The 24,086-nt window shown below is 35.9% G+C and overlaps 1 protein-coding gene across 20 annotated transcripts in view; it reads left to right on the forward strand.

Annotated features, from left to right (window-relative positions):
* Positions 1-24,086, forward strand: part of LOC126183424 (DNA fragmentation factor subunit beta) — a 437,040-nt gene that overhangs the window by 41,769 nt on the left and 371,185 nt on the right. For 4 of the 20 annotated variants that reach the window (XM_049925382.1, XM_049925380.1, XM_049925381.1 and 1 more), the window contains exon 2: positions 17,819-17,962. The exons of the other annotated variants lie outside the window; for them this stretch is intronic. In XM_049925382.1, the coding sequence (XP_049781339.1) occupies positions 17,819-17,962 (144 nt within the window). The remainder of the gene's footprint in view (positions 1-17,818; positions 17,963-24,086) is intronic. 20 annotated transcript variants of the gene reach the window in all.

Genomic DNA, 24,086 nt, shown 5'->3' on the forward strand with positions numbered 1-24,086 from the left:
GGGGGGATCAGATAGTGGTACAATAAGTACCCTCCACCACACACCGTAAGGTGGCTCGCGGAGTATAGATGTAGATGTAGATCTAAAAAGCAATAAGTGGTGCTTAATCATAACCATATTTTAGACATCTGTTTAAGGAGGAATTTTGACTATTGCTTCAAAGTATATGTATTCTCTCATGAATTTTGTTGTAAATGATCCACCTAAGTTCAAAAACAATGAAGATGTAGGGCCTACATAATTACAATACCAGAAAAAAAATTTGTTATGCCACATTAAGGTTGTCTTTAGCACGAAAAGGGATGCACAATGCTGAAACCAAAAGTTTTGGTCATTTAATCAGTTATATAAAATGTTTGACAGACAGCAAAGAAAAATTTAAAATCAAGCTGAAAATGTTTCTCCTTGACAACTCTTTAGTATTCCGTAGAATAATTTCCATTATCGTAATGTATAAAAGATGGTGGGTAGGAATTATTAACTCACATTGTATTTAAAAAAAAAAAAAACTGTAAATGATCGGCACCTAACCATATTTACCAAAAAATTTGTGATGTGAATATAAAATGACTTGCTCCACATAATAATTACAATTTATCGTGCACTTGATCCATGGAATATGAAACTAGCTATCGCATTACTGGCCAGTTTCACCCTTGACCATTTACAGATGTCTCTGAATACAATACCAAAAGAACAGTAAACAGGTACGACTGAATGGTGAACATCATTTTGCTTGTTAAATGACTTATATGGCGTTGCTGATGTGTGTGTCATAATTAAAAGCTGTTTTGTGCTAATTGTTCACTTTCACTTAGTACTGCTATGTCAGTAGTATCTGTGTATTATAAGTTTTCTTTTTTCAGATAAACAACTCCCAAGTGAAACCTTATTGTTACTTCAGTATACAATGAGAGAAATGCTTTCTGTTGTTTAAATAAAGAAGCATTTTTTCTTATACGTTACCAATACCTGGTTTTTGAGTTGATGCAGTAGGTAGGGCCTACATCCATGGGCTCATTGTGTAATTGTTTTGAAAAGTTTGTACAGAGGTTATGGTTTACATCAGTTTACAGCTATAACATTAAGGGATATTACATTTTATGTGAATTATCATGCAGCCATGCAGGTGTGTGACTGTTTCTCATTTTGTTTTTTTCTGGCAGATTATAGAAAGAATTCCTACATTTGAGATTCTGTGTAGTCTCTTATACATTTTTCTTGTTTCATTTGATAGCTATATGGTTACTTAAACAAGCTAACAGTGATGTACCTCACCAATCCTTGTTCAGTCGTAGTAGTATTACATCTTTGATGATCTTGGCATTGATGAGAGATTACACTGCAGGAAATCTTATGGCAGTTATCGCAGTAACTGTTGTAATATTGTGCAGTAGCATTTGATGTGCTTCCTCCATTATTCAGTGTTTATTTATTCACTGTAGACAAATGCTAGATTTGATGTCTCAGTTTTTCTGTTCCTGACTGATTAATGGTGTGCTTTTGGAGGGTCAAATGAACCTACTAGTACCAGATGTTCACTTCATCCTGTAAGTAATCACATAGTGTTGTGGGCAATATTTTTCATTGTCAGTGTTAGTTTTTGGAATGTAAGTTGTAATGGCAATCTGATGTGTAGTGTAGCCCAAGGTATAGTTGGTGACGGTAATGAATTTGAACAGGAAATCTTAGTTCTTATGAAATACTGATCTGTAGCATAGCCCAAGGCCTACACAAAGCTAAAACGTAACTGCTTGGTTGTGAGTTAGTGAAGTGGTCTCAGAGGCTTCAGTTAATATCTTTCAGATGTACATCTGAGTTATTGTTTGCACACAGCTTGCAGAGCCTGAAGCAGACAAATTGGACAGTTGTGGAAATATTGTGCTTAAAAATGGAATGGACAGCTGTGCTGTACACCTAAAAGCACACCATTAAATGCAAGATTTTTGCTAACATTGAAAAAAAAAAGGCATATATCACAAGTACTTACAGGCCTCAGAAATATGGCACAGAAATGAGAAGATAATCTACTTTTCTGAAAAGAACTCCCTAAGTGCCATTTCAGATCAGTTTCATATTAAACTTTTCAAGTTCATTGGAAATTGGTTGTTCAGTTAACATCAGTTTGATACCTGTGCAATAGGGGCTGTTGGTGCACATTTTACATTATGCCTTGCTAGAGGATTGTCGCTGTCTTTACTAGTGTTATAAATATGTACATTATTGTACTTTAAATTGAGTTGTCTAGTTTTGAAATGTATAGTGATGCCAATATAAGCAATTTCTCAGTCTTCAACAGCATTTTATGTGACTCACTATATTTCAGATTGCACAGAATCCTTACTGCTTTATCTGGGTAAATTCTCTATTCACATGTTTGGCTACAGCACATGATATTTGCATTGGTGGGCCACTGAATTACACCTACATCCCATCTATTTTCTTTGATAATTTATTGGAATAATAGTCAGTCTGATTTGGAATAATGAAGTTTCAGAAAGAGGAAAACTCCTGATGTATAAGAATTATTACTTCCCTATTGTCACCTATGGTGGAGAAACATGGACAATGAAAGAAAGGTACTGGAGCAGACTGCAAGCAGGGGAAATGAAATTTCTCAGAGCAGTTAAGGGAAAAACAAGAATGGACAGAGTAAGGAATGTAGAGATTAGAAAGGACCTCAAACAAGAAAGTATGAGAGAAGAAATTGAAAGAAAGAGATTAAGATGGTATGGGCATGTTAAGAGGATGCATGGGCAGAGACTCCCCAAAATTATGGAAGAACTAAAGATGGATGGGAAACGACCTAGAGGGCGCCCAAGAACACGGTGGAAAATGGGAGTGAGAATATCTGTTGAAAGGAGAGGTGTGACCTGGCAGCAAGTGGAGGAAGAAAAGTGGTGGGAGGACCGAGCCAAATGGAGAGGACTCGTCAGCACCCAGACCCGGCAGTAGCTGGAGCGGGATTCGGATATAGATAGATAGAATAGTCAGAAGTTGCACAATGACATTTGTTGTGCATCATCACTCTTTGACATAATCTTCATTCCGTAAACATATTTTCCTAATTTTTGGCATAAAATAACTGTATTCTCAAGAGAGAGGACTGTCAAATATCACACGAAGGAAGGCAATTGTTATCATTCAATTTTATTTCCATACCATCATCAGATGCAACATCCCATTGAACTCCATCAGGCTGTTGGTTTGGTTGGAAGTACAGAGGCTCATTTTTACCACCAAGGTTTAAGCTTAGGCAGTGGCTTTCAGAATAATTCCTCAAAACATGTTAGACAGCAGAACAGTTCACTGCTAGACCACCTCATTTAATCCCCAGCAAACATCTATTGTTATCCTATAGTTAATTATGCCACAATTGTGCACTGTGGGTTGATCATTTATGTGGAGAGTGAATTTTCAATGCAACATTGCTTGCAGAAGGTACTGACAATTTGCTGACATGAATTTCTCTTCCATTTTTTTGTGTGGACAAAGATTTAGTTCATAATTAACGTCAAAGATTATTGTTTGTAGGGATGACCTATGGGTATAACCTGCAGCTGGAATTGGCAGCCGCATGCTGATGTTGAAACTTGCAGCTATGCTAGAGAATTCCTGGTCCAGTTTGACAATACATGGTGGATGTGTACAGGATAAGTACACCAGATTTGCTTGACGACACTTGCCAAATAGTGCTGCCAATGAAGCCTGGAGGAAGTACTGCATTTCCAAAGTTACCACTCTCTTTCACTTGGTTCACTGCTGAAAATTTTTGTACATTTTCTGACCAAAATGCTATATTTGGACAAAAAAACTTCATGAAATCTTTTAAATGTGGTAGTATAATGTATGATGTAATTAGTTTTATGTTCTTCCAAATTGTCATTTGTGAGCCACAGAAAAGTAGCAATAGCTCTGTAAATAATGAAAAATAGTGCATACCAGTAGCTTTTCTATTCCTTTCAGTATTATCTTTAAATTATTACTTTTTTTGTATACCTTGAAAAGTCATCCTGTAGGTATGAAAAATGAAGACCCCAGAATTGTTCCTTGTGGTACTTAACACCACACTTTCCAGTATGATTTAAAGCCCCTCCCATGCAGATTTATTTATAGCATAATCTATGATTCAGGTTAGGTTGGAAGCTGTAAATTTGATTGTCAGTTTGTGGAGACAACAAATGTGAATAAGAAATAAAGTTTGTACTAACAGATAGATTTTTAGTGTAGCCCGAGTACTTCATTTGTCATTGGGTAGATTTGCTCTATGTTTAATGTGCATTATTGCAACAGGGTGTGAATTCTGCTGTGTGGCTGGTTGGTTCAGCCATTTCTAATTTTGTTATGAAACTGTTGTAGGCAACATTCACTAGATATTATCGCACTGTTCCTTAAAAGTATCTAAAACTGCAAGGTAAATTCAGAAATGCTTTAGTTTATAATAGATAAATATGCTACAAGTATTTTTGCTGAAAATTATGTACATGTATTGTACGTAAAGTAAGAAATATTAAGGAGGATCCAATACATAACTTGTGCTTCACTTTACAAGCACTGTATTTATAAACATCAGCTTCTCTGTGTTGTTTTTTTAGGCATGATTGTAAGAAACTTAGCTATTTATGCAACACGATGAAGTTGCCAATTTATTAAGGAGGAGTTCATAATAAAACTTCGTTAAAGGCACATAATAGATACATGAACAAACATGCACTGCTTTCCTTGCTGTCCTGCTTCAGTGTATGTGTTAGATCACATTTAGTGGATAATGCTAAGTGCTCGTTTCTAAATCATGTTATTTTTTGTTAATACTTCTTCTTTGACAATTGGCTTCTCATTTCAGTCCAGTAATTCTTAAAGCACTTTATATAAGATTGGAATTGAACTGACTGGTCAGTAGTTTTCAACTATGTCTGCACTACACTTTTTGTGCAGTGGCTTGACTGTTGTGGATTTTAATTTAGATGGAAGCATGCATTTTTTAAACTGTTCTTGAACAGGTGACTGACAAGGGGAATGAATGAGCAATAACATCTTATTTTATTTATTTATTCATCCAGGAATTATCACACAGTGATGTTGGATTTGTTGTAACAGTACAGTGTACATACATACAGAATATAGAAGTATGCTTTTATGAGGGCAGGGTGGGTGGTTAGCCAGAAAATCTAAATCAGGGTGGCCAAGCAGAGCAAACTTCATCCTTCCAGAATCTCATTCAGTTGGTCCCTGTTGTATAAAACATACTTTTGCACTTCATCACTGCCCACACTAAGGACACCTGCTGGTGACTCCTGGCCACAAACATGTTGCTATGCCCGTTGTTCAGAAAAATGACTCCAGGTGCCTAAATACACAACTATGCCTCACACAAGTTGTCATGTCCATGTCGTTTGTCCACCTGAAAAACTGAATCAACATCTCCCATGATGAGTGAGATGTTGAAAATAGCTCTGAGCACTATGGGACTTAACATCTGAGGTCATCAGTTCCCCTAGAACTTAGAACTAATTAAACTTAACTAACCTAAGGACATCACACACATCCATGCCCGAGGCAGGATTTGAACCTGGGGCCGTAGCGGTCGCGCTGAGATGTTGAGATCAAGAGAAAGACAAGATGTTACTATCATACACTATAGATCTTCGCACAAGATTTTCTTGTAAAAGCTTAACATTGTGTCCGTGTATTGTAATGTGACAGTGTGTTGTAATTATCCTCTTCTGTTATAAACCCCTATTAAGAGTCCTCAAAGTAATCTTGAGTTGTGTAGTATGCATTATTTATGAAAGATGTTTCAGCTGCCTTTTTAAACAGACATATTTTAGTAATCTTTTTTCATCTTCTTGGACAATTAATTATGTAATGTTATTTCATCATTTAAAATGATGTTTTGAGTTTCTTGTTTATTTTTCTGTGGTAAATCTAAGTCCAAATTGGTTTTTGTTGTATGATTATGTATAGAATTGCTAGTGAAATACTTAGTTACGGTTTCCCTAATTAGCGCAACAGATTTGGTGATGATCCCTCTTAGGATCATCTGTGAATAATTTCTCACAACAAGTGGGCCACTACTTCTAGTTATTATTGTCACAGCACTTTTCTACAGTTTAAAAATGCTGATCATATGTTGTGCCTTCAATCCCCAGAAAAGACGTTGGCTGCTATTCCTCATACACCTAGTGCATCTAGCTTGTTTAGTAGTATTGTGTGGTCAACAACTCCCAGAGCCTTGGAAAAGTCTTAGCATATGCCTGTAACATGGTCATCCTTGTCAAGAGCTTTAAGTACCACTTTCACAAACTCTTTAATGGTTGATATTTTACTTCTCCCACTTAGGAAACAAACAGTGCTTCATTAAGAATGTTGTACTTATTCATGTAACTCACTAGTCTATCTTTCATGATTAATTCAGTTATTCTTAAGAATGCAGGCAGTAATGAAACAGGTGTACAGTTTTCAATACAATCCACATTACCGTTTCTTAATAAAGGCTCAACTTATGTGTGCTTTAGGTATTCTGGGGAAAAACACCAGAACTAAAGGAGATATTTATTATGTTTGTTAATGAGGCTTGTATGCTGTCTATAAACACTTTTGGAACAGAGACTGGAACCTAATCTGTGCCTGGTGGCTTCTAATTTTTTAATATCTGTATTGCCTTCCTGACTTCAAGCTCTTGTTTTGGGGAACATCATTGTGCTTGATGTGTAAGTTGTAATGAGTGCTATAAGTGTTTTAAGAAGACAGTGTTGCAACTTCTCCTCATTACCAGAGGAATAGTCATTTAAAAAATTTCCAACTTCCTGAGGATGTTCTGTTATTCTACCCCCGTTTTGATTTGTTTGTTATACTTGCCTGCCTTTTCCAGTTTCATGTGTGATGACAGCCCATACTACTTTTAAAAAATTTGTTGAATATAATGAGGTAGATGCCAAATGCATCAATTTCCCAAATCATTTCTTAATGGTTGTACAATGGTTTTCTTCCTGTTTTTGAGAGCTTCATTTCACAGCGATGCAAGTCATCTTTTTGGAATGTCTGTGCCAATTCTTGGAGTTGTCATCATCTCCGCTCACTTTTGAAAATCCCACCCATATTGTTTCTAACTTTCATTCCTGTACATAATTTCTCTATTTAGCGTACTTACTCTTCATGCACCACATTTCCATTTTGTCTTCCAATGTGCTGTAAATTAAGTTAGTGCCATTAATTCACATATGTCTACTAGAGATTGCATACTGAATTTAACACTGAATGAAACTTTCTTCGACTCCTTAGCACAGTATCACTACAGGCCCAGACTTTTCAGATCACTCTGAACATGCAGCTGCCACTCATTGTTCAAAAGTATGAAGTCCTCAGTCATATATGAAAGTTTTGAGAATTCTGTGAACAAGAAGATAGGATGTTTGACTGAAAAATTAATAAGTATGTTGTCAAAATATAAGCGGCAATCAAATGCAGATGAGACATATAGAAAAAAAGTAAACTATTCATGCATTGTTGGAGACTAGTGAGCTGTCATAATTTTTATATTAAGAATTGAAAATCTTCGAAGCCAAGACTGCAAATAAATTTTTGTTTCAATGACTAGTTTCAGCTATATGTGAGCCATCTTCAGATCCAAGATATGTAATTGCACATGAGAATACAGCAACTTACAGAAATCACATGTGTATAATACAAAACTCCACATAAATTTGTTGGAAAGTTCAAAAGTAAGTAAGTAATTACTGGATAGAAACCATAAAAAACATTCATCATTATTGTCATTGCCATGACAGCTCAACACATCATTAAAATCTGTTTTAAAATTGAAAACATCCGCACAGAATGTATAGGTAAAACAACTTTACATTGCTTGTAACCGGACGAGTAAAATGAAGGTCATAAAAGTGAAAAAATGTACATAACGATAGTGTAGAGGCAGTGAAAATGAGAAAATATTTACGTAAGTCAAAACTGTGCACTAAAATGAATATGTATGTAAAACATATCATATTACCTAAAGGATTATGCTGTTAAAACTTGGTAACTGACACAATTTAACCAGTGTTATCTCATAGTAGAGACCATTATGAGTGCATTATTACAATGTGATATATGATAACAATACTGCAGTTATTGACCATTACAATGATCAAGAAATGCACATCATGTAACCAAGTGTGACCAGTTCTGCAAGAAGAGGAGACATGTCCACTAAGTTCGATAAGCAGCTTGAGGTGATCATCACTAGATGGTGTTAGCGGTTGGCTACGTAACGTACATAACGACTATAAAATTTAATAGAAATACAGGATATAAATGTATTTATAACAAAATTGTAACCATCTGCACAGTTCACCATAGAACTGAACCAATTGGTCTTTAACTGATAGCATCATGACATGATAATAACAGCCTGCCAAAATTATATAAACCAGGTGTTCCAATTTTATGTAATATTCTACACAACAGGTAATTTACAATCATTAACCATTGTTAGCCATAGTCTCACGATGTTTAAACAGTAAATTATTTACCTTCGTAACAAACCAGAATATAAGGACTATTGTTAACATACAAAATTATGGATCATAAGTGAAGTTGAAATAACGGTACCACAATTTATGTCATAATGATGATAACAAGTAATAACAGATTACTCAGTTACTGAAAAGAAAAAAGATACAAAATATGGAATAATACAAATGACATATTATTAAAGTAACCAAACTGCATATAGCTCAGTAGCTATATACCTACCAAGCACATACATAAAGGTTGCAGAACCTAGGTCAGTGGAATGTATCTTAATCTTACACTCCAGAAAACAATGGCAGTCATTGCTTGAGGGCGAGATGTAATATTGCTCGGTGTCTAACCACAGAAATATAGTTATTGCAACCAGTATCGCAACACAGTCCACAACAAGGTTAACAATCTCAGTTTTTATGTGTATAGACAGAAGTGGCGAGTGAAATTTTGTGCCAAGACCAGGGAACAAAGCCAGGTCTCCTGCTTACTAGGCAGGTGTGCTAGCCACTAAGCCACCTTGGCACAGCGGTTCGCACAACTGCTCGGATTACCCTTGCATGTCTCCCTCCTCGATCCAGATTCTCACTGCCGACACAGTCTAATTTAAATTCCCCCTTATGCACTAACAGAATTCATGGCCTTGGGTACAAATTTTCACTCACCATTTCAGTCTATACACACAAAAATCATATATGTTTGAGACCAGTAAAGTCTCTGAAATTGTGTCATTTCCTTTCTATATGTAGTTATCTGCTATGCAGAATTAACCTGTGAAAATGAGTCTTAGTAGTCATCTAATTCTAGGTAGTGATGTTGCCCGAGGCTAGGTTAAACAGATATAAGGCGAGAACTAATAAGACAAAATATAATGGTATATTGCTGTAGTGTACATAATGTACATGTGTCTGAAAAGAACATGTTGATTATTGGAGAGCTAGGTGTGACTGCACTGATACCTTGATTATTGGCAATTAATGAATAGTAAATCTATTATTAGTGTGCTTATTGCATTTCTGAGCTTTCACAGCCATATAAAACATATGAATACATACTATATGCTGACAGCAGCTAGCACTCGTGAAGATTGATTAAAGTTGTCACTCAGGGCTTAGGTAGTAAGGTTACCCGAAGATCTACATTACCTGTATGAGTGCTACCTGCCTATGAAAACTCAGCAATGTAAATAAGCATACAAATAATATATTTCATACTATGGTCCTCCATTTAACATTTGCCAATAGCTAAAGTATCAATCTATGTTATATCTGACACACACTGCTACTGGATTCTTTTTAAACACATGTACATTACATACAATGCAGATTTACAGGAGTATGTTGTTATACATGGTCCTAGACAAACAAATTAATCATATTAGTTCCTAACTTATACTTGAAATAACGTAGACCTTGGGCCACACCACTGCTTAAAATTAGGTGACAGCTATGACTCATCTTTATGGTTGCTTCGTATATACATATACAAATATGTATATATGTTGTCCTAGGTAGGAGTTTATTCGTATTGCTCTCCTGTTATGTACCTGTTACAGCATACACCTCGATTAACCTTACTACCTATTCAGAGGCTTCCTTTACTAGGATACAGATTTAAAAAAAAAAAAAAAAAAAAAAAAAATCCATCTGAGTCCATAGATGTATCACGGCACTGCACTGAACAGATATTTGAATGTTATGCAGGGACAGTTGAATTTAATGAAACTAAACTTCTAATTTTTGTTGTTTATAGGTCCTCTAACTCTAACTTCAGAGCATTTCTTCTCAAGCTAGAGAGGGTTCTTGTTCCACTTTATAGGAAGTACCAGAAATTAGTTATATGTGGTGACTTCAATATTAATTTTGTATATGATTGTGCAAGAAAAAGGATCCTGGTAGATCTCCTAAATCCATATGATATGACGCAGATATTGTGTTTTTCCCAACTAGGGTGCAGGGGTACAGTAGCACAGCCATAGACAATATTTTTATTCATTCTTCTTTAGTAGATGGGCATTCTGTTTGTAAAAGGGTGAATGGCCTTCCAGACCATGTTGAACAAATTTTAACACTAAAAGACCTTTGTACTCAAACAGGTGTCACATATAATTAATTACTATGTAGGGAAGCTAATCCAACGGTAACAGAGAGTTTTTCAAATCTCGTCAAGGAACAAGAGTGGCAGGACGTTTATGGTGCCCATTACATAGATCACAAATATAATGCTTTCCTTAACACATTTATCATGCTCTTTGAGAGATGCTTTCCACTTGTACATTCTAAACAGGGTACTAGCAGTAAAAGGGAGCCTGGGTGGCTGACTAGTGGGAAAAGGATATCATATAGAACAAAGCAAGAATTATATCAAAATGTTAGAATTAGTCACAATCAAGCTACAGTTGCCCATTACAAACAGTGTTGTAAGGTGCTTAAAAATGTTACTAGGAAGGCAAAGAGTATGAGGTGCACAAAGAGAATAGCTAATTCACAGGATAAAATTAAAACCATATGGCCAGTTGTGAAGGAAGTGTGGGGTCAGCAGCACAAGGTCGACATATAAAGTCAGTTCGTAGTAAAAACTGATAAATCAGATATATGTACAGTATTTAACAATCATTTTCTGAGCATTACTGTTGAATTAAATAAAAATTGAGTTTCTATGGGGAATCATATAACTCTCTTGGCAGATGCCTTTCCAAGATTGATGTCTGAAATACTCCTCTGTGATACAGACAAGGGGGAGATTGAGTCACTAATTAAATCACTGAAGACTAAGGACTCTCACGGATATGATGGAGTGCCTAGCAGAATATTAAAGTACTGTGCTGCACATGTTAGCCCTACTTAGTCATATTTGTAATTTTTCCTTTATGAAAAGTCAGTTTCCTGAACGATTAAAGTACTCAGTAGGAAAGCCGCTTTATAAAAACGGAGAAAGGGACAATGTAGACAATTTTAGACCTATTTCTATGCCATCAGTGTTTGCTAAAGTTTCTGAAAAGGCAGTGTATGTAAGTATAATTCATCATCTTATATCACATAATTTGCTATCAAATGTACAGTTCGGCATTAGAAGCCATTTAACAACTGAAAATGTTATATTCTCTTTCCTCTGTGAGGTACTGGATGGGTTAAACAAAAGGTTTCGAATGCTAGGCATTTTTTTATTTTTTTTTATTTAACTGAGGTGTTTGATTGTGTTGATCACAAAATATTGCTCCAGAAGTTGGACCATTACAGAATACAGGGAGTAGCTCACAATTGGTACACCTCTTATTTTAACAACAGACAGCAAAAGATTATTATTCATAGTGTTGAGATGGCTGTGATGTAGAGTCTGAGTGGGGTACGGTCAAATGGAGGGTGCCCCAGGGATCAGTGTTGGGGCCACTCCTGTTCCTTATTTATATAAATGATATGCCCTCTAGTATCATGGGTAACTCTAAAATATTTCTGTTTGCTGATGACACTAGCTTGGTAGTAAAGGATGTTGTGTGCAACATTGGCTCAGTTTCAAATAGCACAGTTCATGACATAGTTCATGGCTAAACTAACACTAAATCACAGTGAGACTCCGTTTTTACAGTTTCTAATACACAATTCAACAAAACCTAACATTTTAATTTCACAGAATGGACATACAATTAGTGAACCTGAACAGTTCAAATTTCTAGTTTTTCAGATAGATAGTAAACTGTTGTGGAAAGCCCAAATTCAGGATCTTGTTCAAAGACTTAAATGCTGCCATTTTTACTATTTGAATGGTATCTGAAGTAAGTGATTGTTCATCACGAAAGTTAGTCTACTTTGCGTATTTTCATTCGCTTGCGTCATATGGTACTATATTTTGGTGTAACTCTTCCCATTCGGAAAGAATATTTTTGGCTCATAAACGGGTGGTTTGGGCAATAAGTGGTGCAAGTTCGGGAATCTCTTGTTGACCCCTGTTCGTAGACATAGTCTGGGTATGTTGACATTGGCCTCTCTGTATATATTCTTTACTGTCATTTCTTGTTAACTATATCAGCTTATTTCCAAAAATAAACAGCTTTCACTCACTTAATACACGGCTGAAATCCAACTGGCTTTTGGATCAGACTTTCTTAACTCTTGTGCAGGAAGGTGTGCAGTATACTGCTGCATCCATTTTCAGTAAGCTACCACGAGGATTCAAAAACCTTAGCAGTAATTCACATACTTTCAAATCAAAACTGAAGAGTTTCCTCATGGGTCACCCCTTCTATCCTGTTGAGGAGTTCCTTGAAAAATTAAGCTGATTCTTATGTCATATTATTGATTGTGTTTACTGAAACTTATGGCTTGACTTTTTTTGGGTTCATAAACATTTTATTTTTATCTGTTATTACTTTTATGTTGTAATTTCATGTTCTGACACATTCCATGACCTTAAAGATTTGCTCCTCAATTTGGTCCTACGGAACTTGATGTGCAAATAAATAAATTAAAAAAAAAAAACAAAAAAAAACCTAACTCCTGAGTGACAATTTGACTCGATCTTTAAAGCTGCTGTTAGTGCACTTGGCAGGCATCTACCTACTGAGCTATATACAGTTTTATTACTTTTATAATATGTCATTTGTATTATGACACATTTTGTATCCTTTTCCTTTACAGTAATTCAGTAATCTGTTATTATCATCATTATGACGAAAATTGTGGTACCATTATTTCGACTTCATGTATGGTCCATAATTTTGTATGCCAACAATCGTCCTTATACTCTGCTATGTTATGACGACATGTAATTTAATGTTTAAACATCCCGAGACTGTGACTAATGATGGTTAATACTTTTAAATTACCTGTTTGGTAGAATATTACATAAAATTGGAGCACTTGGTTTGTTTAATTTTAGTGGGCTGTTATCGTCATGTCATGTTGTTATCAGTTAAAGCCCTATTTGTTCAATTATGAAGTGAACTGTACTGATGTTTACAGTTTTGTTATAAATACATTAATATCCTCGAGGCATCAAGATTTTGTAACTAGGAGTCTAAAAAGCTGACCTTGCCTAGGGCATTGGACGGGTCACAGGTGGCAGATAGTGAATGTTCTATCAGATAAGGCGGACATCTGTGAATACAGAATAAGCAGTCTCGAACCAAGACAAAACAAAACCAAATCCATATTGCGTCTGTCATGTAGCAAGCAGCAAACTGGTAAGCGTCTGTTCACAAGTGGTGCACCTGAAATTTATATTCTGGAACTACAACCCTTCTAGTCTCAAAAATCTGAGTTCACTCAGTGAGTCTACTCAACTCCTCCTGACTCCAGGTACAATCATCATGGAGCATTCGGTAATCACAGTATTACCCCAGGTGGTCAATCCACCACCAGTATTACTGGCACAACTAGTCTTTCGGATTCTTGGGCAGCCAGGTTAAAACGCAGTATGATCCAGCAGAGGAAGTCGTAGTCCTCTGGTCAACTTAAAAACAAATACTTTTTTGCAACACTTAACATATAAGCACTTTCACAACCAAGTACACTTCATAAATTGAAGATATATTAAAAGAACAGAATATTCAAATTTTGGCACTTCAAGAAACATGAATGATGGGCTACAACACCATTGATTTCAGCAATTATCATCTTTTTAAAAATAAAACTGATAAAAGAATACTTAATTATACACCACATCTGGGAGTTACTTTTGCAGTCTCCAAAAGTATTTTAAATTCAATAATGGAGGTAAAACCCATTAATAATAGACTAATGACAGTGTCTCTTAAATGTGCAAAATAAAGCATACACTTTAATCAGTTCCCATACGCCAATCAGTGAGGATAACTGAAAAAAAAAAACTGAAAAAGTTGATAATTGATAATGCTCGGGGAACATGAGAAAGCATCCTCTCAAAAATTCCCTCAAACTAAGGTAAAACTTTAATGGGTGATTTTAATGCTCAATTAGATAAAGAGAAAAAATATCAGAAAACAGTGGGTGGATTTCCTGTGCATAAAAGGACAAACCAAAGTAGTCAAAGACTTGTTGAAGCATGCAAATATTTTACCTTAAAATTATGTCAAGACATTTTAAGAAGGACCCTTTGAAACAAAACAACTGGCAGGCACCCAGTACATTTATTGGGGAATTTTAAATCGATCATGTAGCAGTTTTGTACCTTAACTACAAAGAAATTTTAAATGTCTGAGTTAGGAAAGGAGCTAATATTTATTCTGACCATTATGTAACGCAAATACAAGTAAAACTTCAACATCAATAACTCTTCAAAACAAAAAATGTTATCCCAAAATTTGACACTGTTGAAATAACCCCAACTCTTACAAGCAAACTTGACAAAAAAAAAAAAACAATCAAACAGTTGGCAAATCCTAAAAGAAAAGTTCATCCAAACAGCGGAGAATTTAATTCCGCTTCAAAAGAAACAAAAACACCTTTTGTGGAACACGGATTGTGAAACAGCAGTTAAGTCTCGGCATGAGACATTCAAGAATTGGAATAGTAACAAAACTGAAAACACGTACAACATCTTTCTAATTGTAAGAAAAGAAACATCTAAATTAATCTGACAGACTAAAGGAAACTATGAAAATGCCCAACTTTTAGAAATCGAAAAAGACTTCCAAAAGAACAACACAGTAAACTTTTTATAAAACATTCAAAGCAAAACTAACCAGTTTTCAACATCAAAGTCTTTGCTTCAAAAATGAAAATGGCAGTTTGGCTCTTAACAACCAGGAAAATTGTAAGGTACTTGCTAATTACGTTGAAAAACTATTAAACTGTCCAGAACCAGCAAATAAATTTCAACCGCAGCAAACTAACAACACAATCAAAATAGCTAAACAAATTAAGAGACTTAAAAACAATAAAGCATCTGGAGGAGATGGCATAATTGCAGAACTACTAAAATCACTACTAAAAACACTGTAAAAGAGATCACTCAAGTAATAGGACATATGTAGCAAACTGAGAAAGTACCTGAGGACTGAAAAACTACCCTAATTGATGTACTGCATAGAAAAGGGGGTAGAACTGATGTTAATAATTACGGAGGAATTTCTTGTCCCCCGCTCACACACAAAATTCTCTCACGATGTTTACCTGATTGAGCCCAAGAACAGTTAAAACCTAAAATTGGTGAATACCAAGCAGGCTTTAGACCAAACAGATCCTGTCCGGAACAAATTCTTAATTTAAAACTAATCCTTAGACTACAAAGCATTTCTAGTAACAATATTGTACGTATATTTGTGGATTTTAAAAAGCCTATGACACAGTATACCATGAATCTCTCTTCCATATTTTAAAGGAACAAGGGCTAGATAATAAAACTCTAACAGTGATTAAGGAAACATTAACTGACACTTGAAGTTAAATTTGTGGCAGAAATTTTGGTGTAAAGACTGGTGTTAGACAGGGAGATGGACTGTTCCCATTACTGTTTATCTGTGTTTTGGGAAAGATAATTACAGAAAGGTGAGAGCAAAAGTCGAGTCAAAATATAGATTAATCAATCAATCAAGTTAGGTAGAAGTAATATTAGAGAGTAGATTGCCCAGCCTTTACAGATAATTTGGCAGTTTTAATTAGGGATTTTACCACAGCTCAAAAACAAATTGAATTTGTTAAAGAAGTTGTGGGAAAAAGTAGGACTAAAAATATCATTAAAAAAACAGAGTATATCACAGGCAACAAACAAACACCAAAGTTTTTGAACATAAAATATGGGAAAATGAAAAGGGTTTCTCAGTTTAAATACTTGGGGGAAATCATACAAGAAGATGGTCTGGAAAAACCTGCAAATTAAGTTTGCTGTCAAAAAATGGCAACTGCATTCAGTCCAGATTAACACAAAATATTTATTATAAAAAAATCACTTTGTAAATTCCGTAAACTTAGGCATTATAGCACTGTAATCAAACTTAAATGTCTTTGTTGGAGCAGAAACTTTAATTTTAAATAGAAAAAGGGATATTTAAGAAATTCAAAAGAAAGAAAGATTATTAGGAAAAAATTAGGCCCCAAAATTACTGATGGAGAAACTTGCAGGCTGAGAAATAATAAGGAAATAGAAGAATACAGAGACATACATGGTGACATGAGAAAACGAAGACTTAAATTTTATGGGCACATTAAAAGAATTGCACCCTCTACATTGACAAAACAAACAGTAGAATTCTACGAAAACATAACTAAGGCCAAAACTCTGCCAGTTAAATAGATCAATTTGATTAAGGAAGATCTTAATGTAGCCGGTATAATTCAGGCAGACGTTACAGATAGAAAAGACAAAAGATATTTGATTGGAAATTTGGTCAAAGGGAAATTACAAAACAGACTGGAACACCGTGGTCTGATGAAAGAAAGAGATCTCATTCTGAAAGGATGAAACAAATTTGGACACAAAGGAAGGCCAACCATCAAAATCAACATTGATTGATTGTACCTTACATGGTCATATTGGTTCCATATGTGAACAATAAACAAACATTTATACCTTGTATTGCTATGAAATTTTATGAGAACTTTAAGTTTTTATGTAAGTTACATAGCACCTAGCTATCATCGCCTCAAGCTGCTTATCGAACTTAGGGACCATCAGTCCCCTCTTAACTGCAGAACTGGCTACACATTTACATGATGTGTATTTCAAATGTTGTCTCGTGATCTTTGTAACAGTCATCAACTGTAATATTATCCTTGTACGCCACATTCTAATAACATACTCATGGTGATCTTTGTTATGAGATAATACAAATACTAATTAAATTGCATCAGTTACAAAGTTGAAATGTCATAACACCTTAGGTAAGATGATACATTTTAAATATGTACTCATTCTAGTGTATAGTTTTTGACTTATATAAATATTTTCTCATTTTTACTGCCTCTTCTATATCTTAAAAATTTACAATTTTTTCAGTTTCATGACCTGCATTCAGCTTGATCGGTTATGAACAATGTAAAGTTGTTTTACCTATACATTTTTTGTGGAAGTTATCAGTATTAAAAAAAGATTTTAATGATGATTTGAGCCATCATGATAATCACACTAATCAAGAATGCTGTTACAGTATGTATTCTGTAATTACTTTTTTACATACTTGTGAACTTTGCTGTAAATTTAGGTGGAGTTTTGTATTTTGGATTTGTAATGCTGCTGTAAGTTGCTGTATTCTCATATGCAATTTTATATCATAGATCTGAAGAGGGCTCATGTGTAGCTGAAACTAGTAAGCAAAATAAAAATTTATTTGCAGTCTTGACCTTACAGATTTTCAATCTTTAATATAACAAATATCTTTCTTCAGGGCACCAAAAATATGGAAATTGCACAGGACTGCATTAAGGGTGTGCAACAGCTTTCCAGCAAAACTTCTGCAACATGTTTGAAACAACTTTGGCAATACATGAAGAAAGACATACATGGCCGTCTATTTTCTGTGGATGAAGAGGTGCACACCTGGGTACAATCGTGGTTCTGTAGGCAACCACAAATATTTTTCCATGAAGGCAGTGACCGTTTTGTCTCCCAGTGGAATAAATGTATTAACAGTTATTGTGATTACTTTTGAAATAATAAAAAGTTTATTTTGTTTCCGTATGTCTTGTTTTCATCTGATTGACCCTTACAGTTACATTCAGTTAAATCCTGTGGGCTGTATTCATGACAACTCACTATGATGTAGAATGAGCCAGTAAATTTATAAATAAGATACATAATCTCTGTGAAAAAATGGCTGCTTGGTGGCCATTTACATAACTGGATATTATTCACATTTTTTACCTATACCGAAATTCATCTACATCTACATTTATACTCCGCAAGCCACCCAACGGTGTGTGGCGGAGGGCACTTTACGTGCCACTGTCATTACCTCCCTTTTGTGTTCCAGTCGCGTATGGTTCGCGGGAAGAACGACTGTCTGAAAGCCTCCGTGCGCGCTCGAATCTCTCTAATTTTACATTCGTGATCTCCTCAGGAGGTATAAGTAGGGGGAAGCAATATATTCAATACCTCATACAGAAACGCACCCTCTCGAAACCTGGCGAGCAAGCTACACCGCGATGCAGAGCGCCTCTCATGCAGAGTCTGCCACTTGAGTTTGCTAAACAACTCCATAACGCTATCATGGTTACCAAATGACGAAACGCGCCGCTCTTCTTTGGATCTTCTCTATCTCCTCCGTCAACCCGATCTGGTACGGACCCCACACTGATGAGCATTACTCAAGTATAGGTAGAACGAGTGTTTTGTAAGCCAACTCCTTTGTTGATGGACTACATTTTCTAAGGACTCTCCCAATGAATCTCAACCTGGTGCCCGCCTTACCAACAATTAATTTTATATGATAAGTAGAATCCAGCTACATACTGTACATACTATTTGTTTAGAAATTCATTTATGGAGTAGGAGGAGTTGTGCTGAAATGATTTAAAACTTTCATTGCTTGCCAGCAACTTTAATTCACAATTTCTGTGGAAGAGTAAGGTTAATTTGAGAGTATTAGAAGCTAGTTTTGTCCATGGTGTTATATTTACAAATGCTACAATTATTTTCAAATTATGACTGATCCTTCAGCAAAAACTTTGTAAGAGAGTAAGTGTAATGTCCCCCCATGAACCATGGACCTTGCCATTGGTGGGGAGACTTGCGTGCCTCAGCGATAGAGATAGCCGTACAACCACAACAGAGGGGTATCTGCTGAGAGGCCAGACAAACGTGTGGTTCCTGAAGAGGGGCAAGAGCCTTTTCAGTAGTTTCAGGGGCAACAGTCTGGATGACTGACTGATCTGGCCTTGTAACACTAACCAAAACAGCCTTGCTGTGCTGGTACTGTGAACGGCTGAAAGCAAGGGGAAACTACAGCCGTAATTTGTCCTGAGGGCATACAGCTTTACTGTATGGTTAAATGATGATGGCGTCCTCTTGGGTAAAATATTCCAGAGGTAAAATAGTCCCCCATTCAGATATCCGGGCGGGGACTACTCAGGAGGGCGTTGTTATCAGGAGAAAGAAAACTGGCGTTCTACAGATCAGAGCATGGAATGTCAGATCCCTTAATTGGGCCGGTAGGTTAGAAAATTTAAAAAGGGAAATGGATAGGTTAAAGTTAGATATAGTGGGAATTAATGACGTTCGGTGGCAGGAGGAACAAGACTTTTGCTCCGGTGAATACAGGGTTATAATTACAAAATCAAATAGGGGTAATGCATGAGTAGGTTTAATAATGAACAAGAAAATAGGAATGCGGGTAAGCTACTACAAACAGCATAGTGAACATATTATTGTGGCCAAGATAGATACGAAGCCCACGCCTACCACAGTAGTAAAAGTTTAGTGAAAGGAGATGAAAATTTAATGGTCACGGGTGGCTGGAACTCGATAGTAGGAAAAGGAACAGAAGGAATCATAGTAGGTGAATATGGAATGGGAGTAAAGGGTGAAAGAGGAAGCTGCCGGGTAGAATTTTGCACAGAGCATAACTTAAACATAGGTAACACTTGGTTCAAGAATCATAAGAGAAGGTTGTGTACATGAAAGAAGCCTGGAGATACTGGAAGGTCTCCGATAGGTTATATAATGGTAAGACAGAGATTCGGGAACCAGGTTTTAAATTGTAAGACATTTCCAGGGGCAGATATGGACTCTGACCACAATCTATTGGTTATGAACTGTAGATTAAAACTGAAGAAACTGCAAAAAGGTGGGAATTTGAGGAGATGGGACCTGGATAAACTGAAAGAACCAGAGGTTGTAGAGAGCTTTAGGGAGAGCATTAGGGAACGATTGACAAGAATGGGGGAAAGAAATACAGTAGAAGAAGAATGGGTAGCTTCAAGAGATGAAATGGCGAAGGTAGCAGAGGATCAAGAAGGTAAAAAGACGAAGGCTAATAGAAATCCTTGGGTAACAGAAGAGATATTGAATTTAAGTGATGAAAGGAGAAAATATAAAAATGCTGTAAATGAAACAGGCAAAAAGGAATACAAACATCTCAAAAATGAGATCGACTGGAAGTGCAAAATGGCTAAACAGGGATGGCTGGAAGACAGATTTAAGGATGTAAAGGCGCATATCACTAGGGGTAAGATAGATACTGCCTACAGGAAAATTAAAGAGACCTTTAGAGAACGAAGAAACACTTGCATGAATATCAAGTGCTCACATGGAAACCCAGTTCTAAGCAAAGAAAGGAAAGTAGAAATGTGGAAAGAGTATATAGAGGGTCTGTACAAGGTGATGTTCTTGAGGACAATATAATATAAATGGAAGAGAATGTAGATGAAGATGAAATGGGAGATATGATACTGCGTGAAGAGTTTGACAGAGCACTGAGAGACCTAAGTCGAAATGAGGCCCCGGGAGTAGACAACATTCCATTAGAACTACTGACAGCATTGGGAGAGCCAGGCCTAACAAAACTCTACCATCTAGTGAGCAAGATGTATGAGATAGGTGAAATACCCTCAGACTTCAGGAAGAATATAATAATTCCAATCCCAAAGAAAGCAGTTGTTGACAGATGTGAAAATTATACCGAACTATCAATTTAATAAGCCACGGCTGCAAAATACTAACACGAATTCTTTACAGATGAATGGAAAAATTGGTAGAAGCTGACCTCGGCGAAGATCAGTCTGGATTCCATAGAAATGTTGGAACACGTGAGGCAATACTGACCCTACGACTTATCTTAGAAAATAGATTAAGGAAAGGCAAACCTACATTTCTAGCATTTGTAGACTTAGAGAAAGCTTTTGACAATGTTGAGTGGAATACTCTCTTTCAAATTCTGAAGGTGGCAGGGGTAAAATACAGGGAGCGAAAGGCTATTTACAATTTGTACAGAAACCAGATGACAGTTATAAGAGTTGAGGGACATGAAAGGGAAGCAGTGGTTGGGAAGGGAGTGAGACAGGCTTGTAGCCTTTCCCTGATGTTATTCAATCTGTATATTGAGCAAGCAGTGAAGGAAACAAAAGAAAAATTTGGAGTAGGTATTAAAATCCATGGAGAAGAAATAAAAACTTTGGAAAAGAGGATATAAGATGAACATCAACGAAAGAAAAATGAGGATAATGGAATGTAGTCAATTTAAATCTGGTGATGCTGCGGGATTTAGATTAGGAAATGAGACACTTGACGTAGTAAATGAGTTTTGCTATTTCAGGAGCAAAATAACTGATGATGGTCGAAGTAGAGAGGATATAAAATGTAGAGTGGCAATAGCAAGGAAAGTGTTTCTGAAGAAGAGAAATTTGTTAACATCGAGTATAGATTTAAGTGCCAGGAAGTCGTTTCTGAAAGTATTTGTATGGAGTGTAGCCATGTATGGAAGTGAAACGTGGACAATAAATAGTTTAGACAAGAAGAGAATATAAGCTTTCAAAATGTGGTGCTACAGAAGAATGCTGAAGATTAGATGGGTAGATCACGTAACTGTGAGTAGGTATTGAGTAGAATTGGTGAGAAGAGAAATTTGTGGCACAACTTGACTAGAAGGAGGGATCGGTTGGTAGGGCATATTCTGAGGTATCAAGGGATCACCAATTTAGTATTGAAGGGCAGCGTGGAGGGTAAAAATCATAGAGGGAGACCAAGAGATGAATACACAAAACAGATTCAAAAGGATGTAGGTTGCAGTAGGTAATGGCAGATGAAGAAGCTTGAACAGGATAGAGTAGCATGGAGAGCACCAAACCAGTCTCTGGACTGAAGACCACAACAACAAGTGTACTGTGAGACTGTTGTTGATATGCATAATACTTGTAAACTGTTGCTTACTTGAAGATTGAGGATGGGTGCCAGATATTTTTACAACATGTTTATGAGCAGTGAATAGTCTGTGCTTTGTGAAACTGCCCACAAAATTATTCCATGTGATATCAATTAATCGCCGTGTACAAAATGAACTAATTCCATTATGCTTTCATGTCCAAAAGCAGCAATTACACCTCAAGCAAATGTTGCAAACACAAGTGTTTGAGAAAATCTGTTATATTTGAGTTTTAGTTCAAGTTATTATGTACATTTACATGCAGGAATTTTGAAAAAACCAATTTTGCATAATTAGTTTCCTCCATACTGTATTGTTATTGATGAAGATATATCATGTGTTGTACATAACTGAATGAACAGTGCTTTTTCTAAGTTAAGCTTATTTTCTAACCACTAATCAGTAAAACTTTTTCTGGCGTAGTCAACATTAACTCATTCTGAAAGCCAAGAAAACTCTACAAAAATAAATAAATTAATTTAAAAAAATTAGCCATGCAAGAAACTAGATTGCCAAATGAAATACATTGCAGATGGCTCAAAAGTAAAAGAGGCAGAAGAATTCTTAAAAATATGTCCCATCTGGGAGTTGCATTTTTAGTTTCACCAGATGCTTTTAGTGCCATAATCAAATTAAAGTGTGTCAGCACTAAATTTATGACAGATTCCTTGGAATGTGCAAATAAAATTTCTGCAATAGTTAATACCAATGAACCAAGAAAATAGATTGTTTATTCACCATTGACCACCTGAGGTGGAATAGGTAATTTACATGGATATCATATAACATTTTCCTTGAATAGTACCTTAAAGCTAAATGAGCATTGCAAATAGTGCCCATAGATGATAACGTACACCATAACATAAGATAAATACATTCAATGACATCACATAATGAAATCCTTAAAAATTCATGTCGATTGATTTTATATTCATAAATTCTGTTATATTGTAAAAAGGACTGATTAGTAACCAGTTTAGTAGCTTGCTCCTGAAGCTACTTATGTGAGCCGACTGAGAAGAAAATGGAAGTTTATTAAATATTTTTAGACTATTGATTAGATGAGAATTCCCTGTTCTTGCCAGCCTGTGTCTAGGTATGTCTAATTTTGTTTTGCCTCTGGTATTATGGTGGTGTATGTTTTCCCTCATTTCAAAATCTGCTATATTGTTTTTTGCATACAATGCTGAGGCGTGTATATAAAGATTAATAACTGTTAATATTTTCAGCTGAATGAACAGTGGCCGGCAGTGCTCTGATCTACCAGAATTGCTCATTTCCCTTATCACTTTCTTCTGAATTTTTAGAACTTCAGTGATGTGAAGAGAGAATCCCCATATCAGCAGTCCATACTCTATATGTGACTAAAAGGGTCCAAAATAAATAACTCTTAAATATTCTTTTGTCATCAGGCTCCTCAGTTTCCACATTAAATATGTAGCTTGAGACAATTTTGTGCAGGTATGGTTGTTGTGTGTTTCCCACGTTAACTTAGTCGACATGAATTCCTAGAATTTTACTGCTTTCACCTCCACTTCTTTTGACAATCCTGGTACAATCTGTTGGTTTTTATCAGGATTGCAAAGCAGTGTATTTGATGAGAACCAATTTAGTGCTGCTTCCAGGCCATCTTGCATCATATCTTGCAGAACTGTTATGGTCTCATGCTGAAGAAGCAAAGTTGTGTCATCACCATAACAAATAACAGTGTTTCAGATGCAATGGGGTAAATCATTGACTGCAATTATAAAAAAGAAGGGCCCAAGGACAGAACCTTGTGGGACTCCTGTCTAAACTT

Source organism: Schistocerca cancellata, chromosome 4 (genome assembly GCF_023864275.1).
Source record: "Schistocerca cancellata isolate TAMUIC-IGC-003103 chromosome 4, iqSchCanc2.1, whole genome shotgun sequence".
NCBI classification, from domain to species: Eukaryota; Metazoa; Arthropoda; class Insecta; order Orthoptera; family Acrididae; genus Schistocerca; species Schistocerca cancellata.